Source organism: Lepisosteus oculatus, chromosome 11 (genome assembly GCF_040954835.1).
Source record: "Lepisosteus oculatus isolate fLepOcu1 chromosome 11, fLepOcu1.hap2, whole genome shotgun sequence".
Lineage (NCBI taxonomy): Eukaryota > Metazoa > Chordata > Actinopteri > Semionotiformes > Lepisosteidae > Lepisosteus > Lepisosteus oculatus.
Genome location: NC_090706.1, coordinates 8,597,146 through 8,616,397, shown reverse-complemented (window position 1 = coordinate 8,616,397; position 19,252 = coordinate 8,597,146). Strand labels below are relative to the sequence as shown.

Below are 19,252 nucleotides of genomic sequence, written 5' to 3'. Positions count from 1 at the left end.
CACATTTTCCCCCATGGAAACTTGAGAAACTTCTTGATTGGCTGGGGGTTTTGTTTTACTTTCAAACAAGAAACGAGAGACACTGCGATCAATGAGAAATAAACTGCAGATCTCCCATACAGAATAAATTCTGTAATCCACCATGCCCAGCATTAGAAAAACAGGCATTCAGGCTTGGGAGCGATGAGAGAAATGTACAGTAGCCTTCACTTTGTCCCTGACCAGATGTCTTTTTCATGTTATTAACAGGGAACAGTAGCTCTGTGCTCAGCAATAAATAAGACCTATATCATTGGTGCATATTTTAGGTAAAGTCAGAGAAAGCCAAATACTCTGCTGACAGCAGCCAATTTATAAACAAAACGTCAAGTGTTGGAGTAACAAAACAGCATAAAAAAGTCGCCTGTTTATATTTTAATACAGCTTCTAATGAGCCTGTTAAGATCATTCAGAGAGCTAAGAGACCTAATATTGCAAATCACCAACAGTACAGTCATGAATATAAGGAGCACTTTGAAATCTCAACAGTAACAGATTTTAAGCTAGCACCAAAAGCCCTGGCATTTGAAGTGCCCATTAAGAGAGCTGTTAAATTAATAAGGTAGGACAGAAGCATTATACAAATTTAATTATCAGCAATTATTGAATGAATTTCCCAATCTGGGTCAAGATTAAAAGAAGAACTTGTATGAATTTATTTTCAGATATGGCATCTTGCATCAGACTTCTGCACTAGGAATTCACAATCCTGGTCCTGGAGGTCCAAATGTCTGCTGGTCTATATTCCAGCTGAGTTTCCAGTTATACAATTAAACCCTTAATGGGCTTGAGATGCAAGTATGCTGGAGGTGGTGTTTTAACTATTCAATTTCATAAGTAAAAAAAAATGTCAGGCTTTTAAATCCCCAAGTTAAGCTCAGCTGAAGTGAAAATCAGGAGATGTGTGGTTCTCCAGGACAAGGACAGGGGAACTCCTGTTCCACAATACAAGTGTTGCACCCACAGCTTAGGCAAATCAGATGATTGACTATCATTAATCTTTAAAATTATGCATTTCTTATACTGTACTAAGATCTGTCACAGCAAATCTATCTTTTCAGATTCACAATCAGTAAGTATTTAGACATTAATCTGGTAACTGAACTTCCTCTAGGAAGTATACAATACGGGCCTAGTTTAGCATCACTTAGATGTTCAAGGTCATGCACAACGGCCCCTCAATTAAAACACTATTATTAAGTACAAGCACATACCACCATGACTCTCTAGATCCACCAGGGAATACAAATGACTTTTAAAAAAGAAAGGCTTAATTTACACCTTCACAACCCCTTACTGAGCTGTACTGGAGAGGTTTATGTGAGCAGCTGAGAGTTCACACCAGGACACTGTCCCCCAGTGAGTACCTGCTATGTCCCAAGTGTTTTTACTGCTTCTCTTCAAACGAGCAGCAACCAACGAGTTATCATGGAGGATGCAGAGTACAACCCCACGAAATAAATTAAAAGGTGGAGTTGAAATAAAAACAAAATGCAACTTTAGCACCACACAAATATTAATCTTTATCTCGGCCTCAAACGGTGGTGAGGAACTGCCCTCTGTCCAGACAGACCAGAGCTAAGCATTTCTTCCTGGTACCCATGGCCCTTGCTGCGTAACAGGAAGGGAGGGGGTACTGGGAGCCAGCATGGAGCCCTTTATCAAGCCTGTCAAGGGGAAAATGCATTTCATGCTTGACTAGTCCAATATCTAGCTGCCCTGCTTCCAATGGACAGATTAGAAAGAGAAATGTTTTCCCTGTAAACGCAACATGGATATTCTTCCACTTTGACCACACAGGACATTGGGACGCTTAGAAGATGGGAGAGAAGACTGACTACTTCAGCGCAAATCAGATTAAAGCGTGCAAGGCCATGCTGGGCCTGATTAAAAATAAAAGATCTCGACTGTTGGGTGGGAAGGAGCAGTTCAGATTTTCCCCCACTTTCTATATAGCATTTATGCTCTACAATTTCACCGGTATCTAGCTCCAGCATTTGAAAGTCGGTGAATATAGATTCACAGTGAAAATGAGAAGAAAGTTCATAGCTCTGAAGCTCAGTGAAGCAGTGTCTTAGATTAAAGGTCAAGAATACTTTGTGTGTGTCTCGTTCGCTATATTTTCGGTTTCAGACTTTCTGGTGCCTTGCAGGTAGCAATAAAATTTGAAATTTTGTTAGAATAGTTCAGCATTCACAGTACTTCAGGAATGTTTTAGATTAAAGCCTGCTTGGTCTCAGCCACCTTCCCAGAGTGGAAAATGTTATCGTTTCTACCATACAATTTAACAGGGATTAATAAATAAGCAAAGTAGGACCAGGTAACACTGTGTCAGTTCAAAAGGGGCAGGCATGATCAGGTACTTACATCTGGATATTCTTTGACAGGCACAAAGAGTTTTTCTTGTAGGTGTACGATGGGCCCGACTGCCTCTGGTAATTCCAAAGGGTGCTTTTCTATGAGGCCATTGACTGTGTCATTGTACATGTCTTTCCGTACTCTGTTGATTTCTGAAAGAAAGAATGAAAAGTGCTGGTTAATAAAAACACTGCGAGAGCTGAAAACATTCTGATATTCACACAACTGAGACTAGAGTTTGCCATTTTACTGAAAACAGATGTGGAAACGTTCAGTAAACCAATGTTAGGTCAACATTTCACTGGCACATCTTCCAACTTTTATTTTAATGAGAATCTAATGACCATAGAGCTTTGCTTGCTATTTCAATACCCAGGGTACTGCTTAAGAGAGTTACTGCATTTAAAAGACCTTCACCGTCAGAAGTGCTTCAAGAGGACAGAAAATGATCTTGGAATCAGTCATGGCCTTTATGAGTATGTAACAGCAGCTGACACTGCGGTTTTATGTAGTGAAAAAACGGGAGACCAAAAACTGTCACTTCCAGTGTCTTAACCAAGAGCTCCCTGGTCACAAGATACAACAAGGCGGCCAGGTCAAACATATGCTGTATACGCTGAACATACCCATCCACTACCTTATAAGTGTGAGAAGATCGTGAAATTGGGGATAAAAACATTTTGTAAGCAAAGAGTTAAAAAAAAACTCAGCTCTCGCCAAATCCCAAGATACTTGTCTACTTAAATCGTCCCTTTCAGGAGCTGGGGGGGGAGAGAAAGAAGCAATCTTTCACGGTGAAAAATGCCTCCAACTCTGATCACGCTGTCAGATAAAACAAACGGCCACAATTGTACAGCTTGCTGACATGCGTGGGGAACAGAATGAGACATTTCGAGCAACATAGGCTACACACTCTGTTTCGCCAAATATCTGAAGCATGAGTTCATCGCAGCAACAAGACAAGGCCTTCCTTTAGTCACAGGCAGCCCATGCAGTGCACAGATGAGAGCAGATGTCTGGCGTAACACTCTGATTAAAGCCTCATGTACAGACACTAGTCATACTTCCAACTATAACACACTGCACTAGGCTTAAACTACTTCTGTTCAAACATCAGGGTCAAACATATTGGAAAATGGTGATTACAGTCATAAAGCAGCTTATCTTTAAAAAAAGACATTCCTGTCATGTCTGAAAAGAGTATGAGCATTTTGCAAGGAGCTAACAGTCAAAACATAACAAAACCTAGAAAGTATTGCCAAAGCAATATCCCTCCAACAGACACAGGAGGATTGCAAATGTTATGACAGACAAAACTTGAAACATCAGTGGCCAAGACACAATTTCAGGGTGTAGAGCTCCAATCTAAATTAGAAGTCCTATCCAAACACAAGGTCTGCACTCCCCCCACTTCATCATAAACCCTCCCCATCTAAAAAAAACAATGGAACGCATGAGCATATTTCTGCCAGGGTATTCCTCATGTGAGAATTACTGGAAGGGGATATGGCAGTGAATCATTAGCATCTCCCAAGCCAAAGTGACATGTCGCACTGCCTGTTGCAGTCTTCTCTGTATCCACAGCAAGCGATTTATCCCAATGATTGATACCAATTCATAATGGAGGCACATCTGCGAAACAGATGGATATGAGCAGTGGTGAAAACAATAGGGGTTAGCACAATGGGGGAACAACACCTGACAGAGTTGGAACAAAGACCTATGCATGCCAGGAGTGTAACAAATGGCTGCCCCTACATCGGAATAGAAATACAGCCATGCTCCTCAGTATATTCATCCACGATGAAGAAAAGTCCTGGTTTTTCATGCAATAGCCACCACCAGGGGACTCTACAAGAACACCTCTGGAGGAACAAGTGAAGTCATCGCTTGGCTGCAGCAAGGGATACGATGAGCTAAAGGCATCTCAGATTTTTTGTGTGGCAGCCATGACCCACTAAATTATATTTTGTATAGGCTACAGTTTAAATAGATACAGGACTATTACATTTCAGATCTGGCTGGACTGCTTGTATTTGATTTTAATCTGATATAATCTGAGTGCGTCTGCTGTCTCAGAGTCATGTGAGGTGCTGCCATCTGGAAATCTTCAAAGCCAATACACGTCTGTAAAAATGAATGTGCATTTACCCAGTTTTAAAAGGTTAAACACAAAGGCAATGACTGACTGGCTCAGATGAAGTTTCCACATAAAACAATGACTGTTTCTTACCGATTGTTCTAAATTCGGTACAGATCAGGAGACTGAACTTTGCTACACATCTCCTACAATGGTACTGTCAGGGGTTCCCAATCCTGATCCTGGGAACACACACCTACTGGTCTCCCCTGCAGTTCACCCCTTTACTTCAATGAGTCCTTAACTGATCCTACAACTTACTTGGTCAGAACCTTTGCTAGTTTTGCTCTACTCACAAGGCTGGAGATTAAAAGTTACTAAGAAAAGCAATAGTTCAAAAGGCAACCACCTACATGATTAGGAACTAAAAACAAAGAGGTGAAATTAAACCTATTATAGGTCTTTCAAGCGTTCATTTTGGGTGCTTTTTTGGAACAAATTCAAGGGTGTGTGTGGGTCCTCAGTACCAGAATTAGGAAACCCTGCTTTATAGCAGCAGTGCTAGAGCCTATCCTCTAACTTAATGGCAAGAGACGACAGCTTCACGTTTTGCAGTCAGTGTGAAACCATGTTCCTCCCCAAAGTGAGCAGGAACATGTCTGGAGAGATCAGACATAATGGGGTTGAGAAGCTACCACTTTCTCCAGCATCACAAGCGGCAATTTCCTGGTCTTCAGCTAAGAAAGGTTCAGAACGGAGATTTTGAGTTTTTCTTCAGGTACGTTCCAGAGGACAGCACCATTTGCTTGACTGCTAACTGCTGGCAGAGGTGCAGTCTTCGTTTACAAATGATCACTCATCTAAGAGCCTTTCCCTTGAAAGGTCTGGCTTTCATTTCCCCACCCACTGAAATGCCACATTAGCATAAAATGGCCACTCAAGACAATCCACGGAGGCACGTAGCACATGACAACCTCTAATTTAAGCTTGCAAGCTTGCAGCAAGTCTTTTTAAATGCTTGGCTTACCAAAAAATTAGCCCCCGCTTCTCTCGCTTTCAAATCATCTGTCTTTGTCCTCCCCGGCAAATGTAGCTTTCAAGGCCGAAATTGCTTATAATGCGTTAAAATCAGTCAAGCAAATAAGAAAAAAAAATGGAAACAGCGATACAGGGTGGGCAAACCCCGAGTCAACCAACTATATATCCTGCTTTTCCCAACTCCACCCCACCACCAACGTAGATATTAGGAAACAGCTACGTTGGTAAGTGATATTTATGTGCAATTAAAATGTGCAATTTGAATAGAATGATATAGAGGCTGTTACTTCGACACCCCACTGTACTGCAGCAATAAGCTGTAATGCTCCCAATTTATTACTCAAGCACCCGCTAATAGAAACGCACGTTCAGAAATAAATTAGCAGCATCTGTCGCTATGTTACTCTCCTATGGTATACAAAGGACTCTGGAATGTGGAGCTTTTCACCTGCTTTCGGGAAGAAATATTTTAGACCAGCCTGTCACAGAGCAAGATGTGCTGAATGATACTAAAAGTAGTGCTTCTACATGCTGCTGTACACAATGACTTCAGGAACAGCTGCCAAGTTATTGATATAAGAGATCATTTTGTAACACAAAAAAGGCAGGAGAGGGGGTGGCTTACTCCAAACTGCAAAGAGTTAAATGTAACTTTAAATGTAACTTTGACACTGCAAAGACTCCAATGTCAGTATAAGAAGATGCTCAGATACTGTCTGTGGGAGTTGAATCTCTCTTCGGTCCCCAGTGTTGTGCTCAATTGTACAACATGGTAGTGTTAAAATCTGACACTGCTTCTTCTTACACTTGAGTGTGAGGGTTATTTTTTCAGGGAAGGTGTAGGTCCCATTTGTCTTGTTTTAAGATTTCAGAGGTGTTGAAGAGGAGGAGCCTTTAAGAGAATTAATTTTAAAGAGTTTTAAAAGCTGACTTCTTTTCCTAAATGCATTGTTTTACTTTTACTTTCATAAAATCGGAGAAGGGGAGTGTCCCTCAATCTGCCACGCGGATCATGCCAGTATTCAGAGCCACTCTTATCCATTTCCAGTCTTTAAGGGAGCATCAGGCGTTTCCACGTGATCCCAGATGGATACCAAGTCCTATCAGAGGAAGGCCTCGGGCTCTGCACTGCGGTGGCGACGTTCCGGGAGGAGAGGACTTCCAGAAGAACAGAACAGCCATCTGGTGCAGCCAGTGAACACCGGATCTGCTGGCCTCAGAAAAAGGGCCTCCAACAGATGAGGAAACAGAAGTAAGCAGTGCCATATCTGCCCAATTTCATTTTTCAATATGCAAATCAACTCTGAAAGGCCCGAGTAATTTCCTTCTGAATTTGCAAGCACTACATAAAACTACTAAAGGATTTAAGGAAAAACATATTTTAATGACTAGACAAAAAAGGATCTTTATTACACACTTCTAAAACTGCATAAGCTGTCCCATGACAGCTTTCAGTGATTGAAGAGCAAACTCACACTTTGCTGAAAGCTTGTTTTGTGCTTCTCAGAGGATGGGTTGACAGTGCTACCAACGCATTTCCTAACTCAACCTCAACAGTGTACATAACTCCAGGTAATAGCACTCCAGTCAAATTAGACATACAACGTACACCGTTCCTATAGCCATTTCAAAATTAGGATATTTTATAACAACACTTTATTATCCCCATTGTTACTCAAACCCATCGGTTTACTTTAGAGGATATATTATCATTCTTGCTGCTGCTCTCCATCCACTTCATTCTTCCAGATACCCGTTCAATGTGAAATCCAAGACTCTTTCCAAGGTTGGAGATTTCAGAACTGTAGTTGCATATAAATTCACTGAAGCCTGGTGAGATCTAAACAAGTTTGTTTAATCTGGAAATTTGAGAGTATCGTCCATTACCTCAACCACAAGCATCACACAAAACCAACGTCTACTCTAAAAAAAACCCTACCTACATTATTCAAAAACATTATTAGGGATCTATCTTTTAAGCAAGACAGGTTTCTTGTATAGAAACATTAGTACATTTGTCAGTGCGATGGAAATAACTTTGAAGCCCATTATCAGTAGGTGGTAAAAGTGAGCTGTTGGGTGAATTTTGTAAAAACATTTTTTTAGAAATAATCTCGGCTTCTTTTGAGAGCACAAATCCTGATTAGAGTTTAGGGTCTAATCTGATGTTTCCCTAGGAGTAATCCAATATGCTGCTGTGATACATGCAGAGACAGCTCAGCAGCACATGTGCTAGAGCAATGATTAGTTCTATATCTAAACAAGACAGACCACAGGGAAAGACAGGCAACACAGAACATCAAGCCACAACTTCTTGCCAGTGTCAAAGAGACCAGCCTCAAGGGATGCTCTTGTTGTTAGCCTCATTTCCGCTGTGAATCCCTGTATGTGCATTGTATTATTATTCTTTTTCCTGCACAGAGTCAGAAATCTGTCGCTTAAGTTGCTCTAAGCCTAACATTTTTACATCGTTCTTTTAATACTTAACAGTAGCATACCACACTACCAAAACAGCTCCTCACTGATTACCTCTGGTGGAAAACACAAATCAATAGTTGCATACCAGAGCACTCTCAAACCTGCTAGTATCATACTGTGAACCACAGCCAGTGTAAACCTCTAATTTATGTACAACACTATATTTTGTTCAATCAGCACATTAATCTGTGACAGCCTAAATGCTAACACCGTAAATGTACATACTGAAAATAAAATAAAGATTTAGTAGTGCAAATCAGCAAGGAAACGTTAAGCATTAAATAGTAACCAATCTAGTACACAAAGTCTTTCTGCAAAACAAAAACCTCTTGAAGCCCCAATCTAACCATTCAAAGTCCAGCGCTCACTGCAATACCATCTTTTGACAAGCACTAGCTTTACCACTCTACAGCCTGATCTTGTTGCATCTCTTAAATTAATGAGCAACGCTGGGCCTGGTCTGTACTGGGATGGAAGACCTAAAGTCCACCCGGGGCTATCATAATCTGGCCTACCTAATGTTCCCCCTTAACTGGTTGATTAACATCTCACTTCTCCAGTTGGTTATTTCTGTACTGGGGCTGCTGGCACAGAATAGCTGCCATGCCTCAGTAGAATACGGAGTGGATTCACTTTTACACATGAACTGCTCTTTGAGATCTTTTTAAAAAAAAAACACCACATAAATACAGTGAAGCACCTTCATTACTATTACAATAGTCATGTTTGAAGATGTCAACATTACTGCCATAATCACCAAGCTTAACACAGTAACTCACAGGAGGAAGCAGAACTTATATGCCGTGTCTTTAAGACTCATTATACCTCCTGCTGTATTTGTGTACGTCACACAATCACATTATATCAGCAAGGACCAAGGACAATGGAGATGACCTCAAAAAATGTTCTCCAGGTCAAAAACCGGACGTTCAGCAAGGGGTTTGTGGCAAATTGTACCTGAAAAAAACATTCTCTGGCAGTTGTTCGTGGCTCTGTTTTTACTGTTTATGCTCCACTGCCATCATGCAGCGAGACTATAACCTAAGCTTTAGAACCACTTGTTAATTGCTGCTATAGTCTGGCATTAATTTCTTCTAGAAGACATCTACTGAATGGTCTTTTAAAGGAATTAGCTGGTAATACACCCCACCTGAGTTTATGAATCATACAGAGATTAAACAGATCTAAGCAAACAGGAATACCATCTCACTAGTCTTCAATCCCTTTAGAGCCTTTTCCCTTCAGCTAAAGAGAAGCTGAAGTAGTCGCTTGGAATGTACTTTAGAGAGATGTAAGTAAACATGATTAAAACACATTTACTATCTCCACATGCACCTATCATGTTGGAAAGCGCAGATTAAAATCAATCAGAGCAAAACCTGATGGGGGCTTTACCGCAAATAAGAACAAGTTCTTCTACTTTGAAGGGATGCACTTCTGAGATAATACAGAAATACCAGTTAAACGTGTCTGTACAGGAAATGGAACATCAGTCAACCTTTATGAAAAATTTAACAAGTTGTCAGGTGGATTTTCCGAATTGTCAGAGGCTCACAGCAGGGGGTTAGTCCAAGATATTTTACTGGTTTCATCTACTGTGATCCACACTATCGTCTGCAATAAAAGAAATCTTATGGGTTTTCTAAGAACGTCCAACCCTTTTCTCCTTTGATGCAAAGGCACCATACAACCACTTACAGAAATCAGCAGCATTCATAGTCGAGTTGTTTACTACCTCATTCTTCCTCACTTTAAAATTGCTAAACTACATTTTGCAGTATTTACAGTGAAAGGAGTCTTATATTACACAAGGTGCCGATTTCCGCAATCTGTGCCGCTAGAACCTCAATTTAGCTTTCTTTTTAGTGTTTACCCCAAAAACAATGATGTCATTTCTACAGGAGACGCCCTTCAGCTGAGTTACTTCATGATGAAGCCAGACCTCTGACTCTTTCTTGAGCCAGACTGCTCGATACAAGCACCAGACTACTAACAGGTCCAGTCAGGCATGAGGCCTCTTCCAGCATTTGAGGTCCCACCTGACAGGCTGGCTCACTTCCTGCCACACCGCCCTTACCCTCAGATTCCACACAACGGCCATCCTTCGCTTTACTACTGAACAGGACCCACAGCCCACATTTTATTCAGTGGAGCTGAGAGGTGCTTCCACCTCATGTCATGTCATTTGCCAAACCCACTTTATACCATACGGTGTCGCGGGAAGCCAGAGCCTACCGGGCAAGCAACGAGCGCAAGGCAGGGTACACCCTGGACAGGGCGCCAGTCCATCACAGGGCAAGAGCAAGCCAATGACACATGGGCACAATATGGAGGCCACAGTAAATATGGAGGCCAAGGGGAGGCCAAGGGGAGAAATTTGACCTGGACGCGGGGATGACCACTGAGAATCAGGACCTCGGTTTAAAATGTCTCATCCAAAAGACAGCGCCCACTACTGTGTTAAGTGTCCCAGCCACTATACCAGGGCTTTAGGAACCACACAGACCGCAGGGTGGGCACCTCCCACTGGTTCACGTCATTTGAAACTAATTTAAAAAGAAGAGCATCAAAAACAATAACTAGGCAGACACTGGGCACAAGAATTTTCTTCATCCTTGCAAACGCATATCCATCAACAGATCTTTACCTAGATATTCATTAAATAAAACTGACTATCAAACTGTTTCAATCAGGCAGCCTCCACGCGTTCCTCTGGAGGGCTGAAAGCACAGAAAGAGTGAATTGAGAACAGAGAGGAAAAAGGAGGCAAAGAAAATTGTGCTGAGACTAAAATACTAGATGAAATGGAGAAATGAGTGAAGGGTTACGATACAGAAGTACACACCCAGCCACTCAGACTTTTCGTAAGTCAAAGGCATCAAACCAACCAATTCTCTCAACAAATGCCTTTCTGTTCAGCCATCAAGATACACTGGAGACTCTGATGCAACATGAAGTAAAAGTTATAAAGAATATTCTGACACTGTTTAATTTCAGAAGTCAACCTACACATAAAAAAAGAAACCAAGAAGCCTTAGCACAGTGAGATCAGAGCACACTACAAGAGCTTTACCCATAATGAGGACGCAGGAGGGGTACAACTTGACAGGGCTGCTTTGAGACAATACCTTATTGTTGCTCATCTTGAACTTCTATATCCGTTGAGGAACGTTGAGGAAACGTCTATATCCCTCAACTTGCTTTTAAAGAACGTCCTGAAAATCAGACTGTAGATTTCAACATTTTTCTAAACTGCAAGGGGTATTCATTTGTATAAGCTGCAACATTTACAGATGTTTCACCAACTGAAGTCAAGATGTTACACAACAGAACACTTAATGGACTTAAATCAAAATGTTTGACTGTCAATGCTTAAACATGTTGGGAGATACTGTATTTCATAAGTAAAATCTCAACCTTTTGTATAGAAAATAAAACTTTACATGTATTTTATATGTAGTCTAAAATGAGCAACTTGTTTGATCACATAAGGTTTCAATTGTGTCCTCAAGCTAAACTGAAATGATAACCAGCGGGTATGTGGTCTCCTAGGACTAGAATTGGGAACTCTTGCATTAGCCCAAACTGTACTGATAACCTTTCCTGGGAAGGGACTGAAAATACTATCCAAGCACCCAGCTGCATGGCCCTAAAGTACTGATCTCCCACCCTTAGTCCTTCTGACTCAAGACTAGCACTGTAAATTTGTCGCAGTCATGTAGAGTAAATATCGAGATAGAAAATAACTACTTTAAATCAATGGAATATCACCATTACTTTACAGCCTGTAGTGGCTACAGATAAGGTAAGGTCAAGTGGCTAAAATTTGGCAATAATGTTAAGGCAAATTCAAACACTGAGTAAGTACAATACTGTCAATTCTGTTTTGGGGATAAAGAGTGTGGGTTTTCAACCACCTTAGGTAAAATGCAACTAAACCAAAAAAAACTGCAAGCTTGTCTTTTAAGACTTGAAAGACAAAAAAATATTTAGGCTACACAAGTTGAATTTCCTCGAACCTTTCAACACCCGCATGAAACCCCCAATGAAAAGTTTCTTCCTTGATTGCCAACTTCTGAGGGAGGAAAAAAATACTAAGCTAATAATTTCACTTCATTAAACAGCACCCTGCAACAACAGAAGCCAAAACATCTGCCAAATGCTGCCTTATTAATATTTGAGCACTTCTGAAGTTAAAGATGTTTTATGGTTTAGAGCTGCCAACTGCAATGTGACTTAATGTGACTTTGTTGGCAACAGTGCAGACTCAGAAACATGACAGCTCTGTTAATGTCTGTCATACCCACTTAGCTGGCGTCAGTAGACTATTTAAAAAACAATCCTGATCTTTTGTGTATCTTGCCATCAGCCCTCACGGATTTCTTCTGCAAGACCAGAAATTGTCTAGTTGGTAGTTCCTGTTATTGTGAAACATCCTGACAACAGTGTTGAAAACAGAACATAGGGCAAGAGAATTACAACAAAAACAAAGCATGCCGAAATAAAAAACACATTTCTTCTGCCTGGAAACCTGTTGCGAGGTTTACCCAAACACCCACAACCATAGGGGTGCACAAGTCCACTCCAGGGCCAAAAAGCTTCTGGTTTCCTTTCCACCTGAGCCCTTATTTACCCAATAAGTTGAACACTCTTCTTGTTCTTAAGTAGCTACTGGACAGTGGCTCTTCAGGAATGGTTTTGTTACCTTTACCAAGGGTGCCCACTTTCTCAAATCAGCTTCTGAAGATAGAAGACATTCTTAAAGAAAGTATTTTTTAAACTGGGCTTTTCAGCCCCCCTCCAACATGAAAATCTTAAGGAGCGCTCCCTCTAGCTGTGTAGCAGATACCCTTGTTGGATAACAAATATTTGGAGCAACAAGTTTAAATTCTATCCCTACTGTATTCAGAGGCACATTGGTTCTTCCTAATCCTTTCCAAAACCAGAAATCTTCCACCTACTGGAGTAGTTGCCATAGCTTTACAATACATCTATATTACCTTTTGCTTGCTGCTCCTCAACTTTAGGGAAATTGGCAACTTGAATCACCTGTGGCACAGAGACCAAATTCCTGTGCCTTTAATGCACACGGCCCAAATCGGAACCCCAGCCAGCTTGCAAAAGTGAAATCGCTACAAAAAAGTATTTTGAAAATCAAGACCTTTTGAATATGTGCTCTCTTTGGGTAATATCCCCCAGCCAGGAAAAGCAAAGATGCTGGCAAGGTATTTGAAAGAGGGGAGCATTGGAAAAGGTATTTGAAAAGGCGGCGATCTGGGAGAAAAGCGAGATTACTCCAGGAGTAGCGCCTCGGGCTCCAACCTTTTCCTTTCAGTTCCGAGAATAAAAGGCTGAACTACTCCATCACTACATTAAGCGACTCCATCACTTCCGTTTATAAAAAATCACAGTGGGGAGGGGAGGTTTTATGGAGACAACGATGAAAACTGAAATGTTAAAAAGCCAAGTATTCCAATCGGAAAGAGTTTAGACAAACTTCAGATGAACGTTTAATCTCCTGTACTGTATTCTTTAATGGACACCCGCACACTGCAGTAAGAACCCAGCTTGCTAGAATCTGTGTATTACCTGCTGCATTCAGTCATTGCCTCTCATGTGTCACATTAAGTGTAATGGACAAAGCACACTGGTTTCTGCGCCTGAACTACTGGTGACATGAAATAGCATATTACACACTGTGGAATACAATTACAGTTAACTATTCCAGCCAAACCTGGGCTACGCAATTCAAACACCGATCAGACAAAACAACAAAGAGGCATCACATTTGAATGAAGAATTGAGTTTCCCTAAAAAAACATGCTAATGTGAAATGTGCCAGCCTTCTGAATTAGCATCTAAGTTGGGTCCTACTTGAGACACACTTTCTAAAATAACCAGCATAACTGTGCCTTCTGTTTTCTGCTTGTTTTTTATATTAAACAAAAAAACAAAAGGGGTATACATATTTCATACTTAGAAAAACATTCATAAGGAAAAGTGAACAGCTGAATATAAATAATAAACATATACCTATAACCTCAATTACACATTTTAAATGCAGTGCTTTCTGCTTAGTGTTGTATCCAGAGCACATCCATGCTCAGTTTAATGAAGCAGGTCTTCTTCGCTTGCAAACACGTACATTTTTCAATCAAACATCAGTTTCATACCGTTAAATTGAAGTTACATATTAATTTAATAAAGTAAGCGCCTGGAGAGTTAAGTAAATAATATGCCAGATGCACACATGCTTTGAAAACCTTTGAGCAGGAAAGAAATGACGCCCCCAGTGAAATTATAAGTCCATAATACACTCCCCACCCCTGGGAAAAAGAAAAGGCAGCTGTAATGTTTTCATTTAAAAAAACAGTCATTCAGACATGACTAAAACTGAGTCAGGCATGCTAGCAGACTCTTGACGAGCCCGTTAACTTTTTCAATCACCAGACTCCTCGTCACTAGTTCACCACGCACCCATTTTAAGCAACTTATTATTTGTCCAACTCCTTCTGCGGCCAGCTCACAATCATGTGTGACACAAAACGTTCTCAGAGCAGGTCTGCACCTCTTGCCATCCCTAAGAAAGTATTCAGCCACCCTGCTCTCTCAGAGCCCTCTTAGGATCCCTCACTGTGGGCTGAAATATCTGTTCTAACCGATTCAAACCCTCCCACTCTACAGACCTGCCTGCTATGTATAAAAATCATCACTGCCACTCACAGGTGGCACCATCTACCTAACATTCCCCCTTTACTCAGCTGGCAATGCAGTTTTTCACGGATCAGCTGTGTAGTGGGGCTGCTGGTGCACAATGGCTGCCACACCTCAATACTGGATATAGGGCATCCCGCCTACATGCAAGGGGCACTGGGATTCACTGGGATGAAACTATGCAATGATTATAGAAGGAATGTTTAAAAAAAGGTTAAGAAGCAGCAAAGTTTGTCTTTTAGTCTCACTTCTGAAAATGTGCATCCCAAAGCACAAAAGAGCGAGTTGATACCATTGCCTACTTCATATCACCTGGGTTTCCCTGTGCCATTTACTCTTTGCCCACTGGAATGAGTTCTGCTATTTCTGTTTCTGCTTCTGCTTTGATGAACATACTGCTGTGCTGAGCAACAAGGCCAGAAAAACCAGCTAATTTGAATAACTCTGAGCTCGACTCGGAGTAAGAGGGGTCGGTGTCAAACAATGAAACCTCTCCAGAACCTGGAGTGCTGAACCTGGCGCTGATCCTCTTCCCCCAGTTTATTTCCCCGGATGCCTCATGAGACGTCTGCACAACTTCCCACACAGAGGATACCTTAAGCAGGGACCACAATTTTCACAAAAAGGAAACGGGAAACCTTTAAAAGAAACACACTGCATATACAAAGGAATAAAACAACAGGATATCCACTGCCTTTTTAAGACAAGAGGTCCTGGAAGAGAGTCCAGACGAAGCCTGGAAAAGAGGGTCCCCAAAGATTGCAATGTCAAAGCACAAGCAGCTACAAAAGAAAAGTTACAGATGAGAAGAGGCTGTTCAGTCCCTCTAGCTCGTCTGGTTTTTAGCAACTTAATGATCCACGAACTCCAGCAAGACTTCTCTTGACTGCCCCAGGGACCCAGCATCCACATCATGACTTGGCTGCTTGGATCCCATATCTCCAATCCTGTAGTTTAAAGCTCCTGATTTTCTTGAATTCAGCTGAGCCCAATTTCCTTTCACTCCCTCTGGCCAAACTGTTCGTAGGGCTGGTGAAGCAATAGTGGAGCAGGGGTGTTCATAAATGGAAATCAATTAAGTTCCTGGAGTAATTTGGAAATAATTCCACTCTCAAAACCCAAGGGAAACTGAACGTCTTAAAACATTTCCATTGCCTCTTTAATCTCAAAGCTAAGCCAGTGCCATGTAACTGGACTTGAGTCTGTCACACGAGGCAGGAGATAAAGCTATTGTTCACAAGCAGGAAAAGAAAGAAATGAAAAAAAGACTCATTCTAGCTTCTCAAAGCAGTTTTCACGTGGGGAAATACAGTATCATTTCAAAATGTACATTGAATTCCACAGTATAAAGTTTGCATTAAAGAATTTTGCAGTTCCGGTTACCGATCTCAATAGTCGGCTCTTTCATCTTTATTCGCAGGCCTGTGAGAACACACAGGAAGGACACGACTGCTCTCAAATTCAAAACACACAATGACAGGAAGGCTCCAGCCGTCAGAAAAGGAAGGAAGGAACCGACAACTCCATGTGCTCTGCGCAGATAACTCAAGCCAAGCTTTCTATCCCCACTCTAGGCTGGGCCCATTTCCACACACACAGCACCCAGTGGCCTCTCAGAAATATTAGCACCCCGTCATTAAGTCCAAAGTCACTACCTGAAAACACCTAATTCCCCGCAACAAAGGGAACAAAAGCTTTAATTGCCAGAATGTGAATGGAAAGAAAAATACTGATTTAGTTCAGTTTCTGCCAAATACATACCACCAATGTCAAAACCTCTGAAAGGCACGATTAAAGACAATCTTTAAGATACAGTATCGTTTCTCACTTTAAAAAAAACACAAACAAAGGAAGGAAGTGTCCAAACTATTGTGGGCTGAAGGGGATCGCTTACACATGCGAACTCAAATTCAACCTGCATTTTAAACTGAGGAAACAGCATTAAGAGATAGTACGACATGAAGCAGAGCTGTTTCATTCTGAACATGACCTTCATAATGCTTAGCTTGCTATGTATATAGGAACTATTAACAATATTACTGGTCTGTCAGCCTTGAGGTAGACCAGGGCTCTTTAGTGCTCTTCCCAGAATGAGATCTTTGGATCAGCTTCCTGTTAGCAACCAAACAAGTTAGATGGACCAACTGGCCTCTGCTCGTATGTAAGCCCAAAACAGAATGTTATTGACTGCAGGGTTCTGTGGCACTAAAAATATTCCATTCTGCATAGCCGTTCTCACACATATCAATTCTTAATGTCATCTCTAACAGAAATTAAGTCTACAATTTCCTAACTCTAGATGCCAAAACATTCTTTAATGGAATTCATCAGCCTAAAAGCTGACATTGCCCCATGAGAAATGTCATTTTGACTTGCTCAAGTTACCAAGTCACAATGTTAATAAACATCTATTAAAACAGGTCCATGCCATGTGACAGAGGCCTTCAAGAAATAACTCCCTTCTGTATCTAATCTTAGAAACCATTGCATGATGTATGAAATCACTGATGCACACCTTATCAGTATCAATTACGAGATAAGAGGTTTCTGCAGTGGGCCAATTTCTGAATCACTAAGACTACTTTACTGCACCTTTGATAAAGCTTAAAATACGTCTACATTTGTGTAAAAAAACCTTATGAAGGGCCATAAGAGAATCTATTTCACACTGTTCACTTGCCCTGCCACTCAAATAACTGCAGTTGTTTTGTGCTGAAGAATAATCAAGAAGAAGCTGATTTAAGAACCAACATTACCACCAAAAAAGAAATATTTTAATGAAATGTGACTTTATAATAAGTCACATCATTTTAACCTGTTGTGAGGTTCTGTGTTATAGCAATACAATCAGTCCATGGAAGCGTTTTTGAAATTATTTAATTCTCAATACATCAGAAAACATGGTTAACATCTCAAAATGCTTAGTCATTCCACACATCCCAGATTTGAACTGGATCACCACTTGTACATTGAGCAGTATTGTTTCAGAAATATTGACACCCATACAAACAGAAACCTATCAATTGTGTTCTTTTAAAAAGAAAATAATCACTTCTAACTTACAGGTGCCAGAAGCCTGCCTTCTGTTAATACTGGCACAAGAGTGAAGCTGCGTCACTGTCACAGAAGGCTAATGCACACAGAGGCCATAATTCCAATGCCACAGACTGGGCACTTGCATGCCACTGTTACTCTGGCCTGGGAAAAAAGGCATCAGACAAGTGTTCCTGCAAAAGCATCAGACTCTCTCATAAAAATCTGCTTCAAAAGCTGAGCCCACGATCAGCCCGAACCCCACCATCAGATGAACTTTGCAGTCCCACCTCCTGCATTAATGCATGTTCGCCGTAGGAAGCTGTCTTCTCTCTGAATTGCATTCATATTCACAAAACCCAAAACGGCAAGCCTGCAGAACACAAAGAGCCCACTGCAATAAAACAGACGTTCGTGTTGCTTCAGCAGGTGAATGAGTGACAGATACAGGAGTGTCACCCTGGGAAGTCCTTTATACTGCTGGTGCTAAAACTGACAAATAACACCCTTACAATACACAAAGGTTTTCATTCACCATTAAAAATAATGAAACGCCAAATCCACACAGTACAAACACGTTACTGCATTTGAAATAAAGCTGAACGGCTTTTAAATTCTGTTGCTTTTTTTGGAATAAAATAAACCTCAGTGTATGTACCAGTGTACAAACACTCACCTTGTTCATTTTAGGTACTCAGAAGATTTACTTACTGAAGAAAAGTTACAACTGTCGAAAGACCGTGAAACTATTACAGAACAGGGAGGGCTCTCATGGTGAGCAAGCTAGGTTATGCGAAAAGAAATTCCTAATGCAATTTGTATAGGGCTAAAGTGATGTTATGGTATACATGAGCTCACTATTCTTCACACCGCTTAAGAAGCGGCAATGTGTTTTTCACACTTCTAAGGTGCAGGACAAAGACACAATTAAACAATAATAAACCTAAAAATAACCACAAGACCGTGACAATTTCTTTGCTACAGAGGTCTACAGCAGGTAAACCTTCAGGGAGGAAGTCTGGTATGTTTTACTTCAGACACGGCTGCAAAAATGACAATCCAAGCATAGCCACACACAGAGTGGGTAATGTTTTGTCAAAGGATTGCAGGATACTATAGTTTTCTCACCCTACTTTTTCCAATTCAACACAAAAAAGTTTGTAGTCAGAGTGGCTGCTATACCTCATCACAGAAATGAAAGCACTAGTTAATCGTTTTATGACTCAACCTCAGACAGCAGTGCTAGTGTGAGCAGTTTTGCTGGAAGAGAGGGGTAACTTCTGGACTGTAGCTCAGAATGAGTGAGAGCCCTGACCACAGGCACTTTTTACAACGGCCACAGACTGACTGGTCACTAAACCCAGACAGTCAAATTAGCCCACTGGCAGCCCTCGGGAGGCAAAATATGCCAATCACCCGTCTAAGCCCCAGAGCGTCATTCTGAAGCAGGGATGAGCAGAGCAGCAGTCCTCCAGGGCTGGGGTTCCACACTTTAATACAGGTGATTTTCCA

The 19,252-nt window shown here is 41.2% G+C and overlaps 1 protein-coding gene across 4 annotated transcripts in view; it reads right to left on the bottom strand.

Annotated features, from left to right (window-relative positions):
* qkia (QKI, KH domain containing, RNA binding a) overlaps positions 1–19,252 on the bottom strand; it is an 82,198-nt gene that overhangs the window by 52,679 nt on the left and 10,267 nt on the right. For all 4 annotated transcript variants that reach the window (XM_015348578.2, XM_015348581.2, XM_015348580.2 and 1 more), the window contains exon 2: positions 2,407–2,549. In XM_015348578.2, the coding sequence (XP_015204064.1) occupies positions 2,407–2,549 (143 nt within the window). The remainder of the gene's footprint in view (positions 1–2,406; positions 2,550–19,252) is intronic.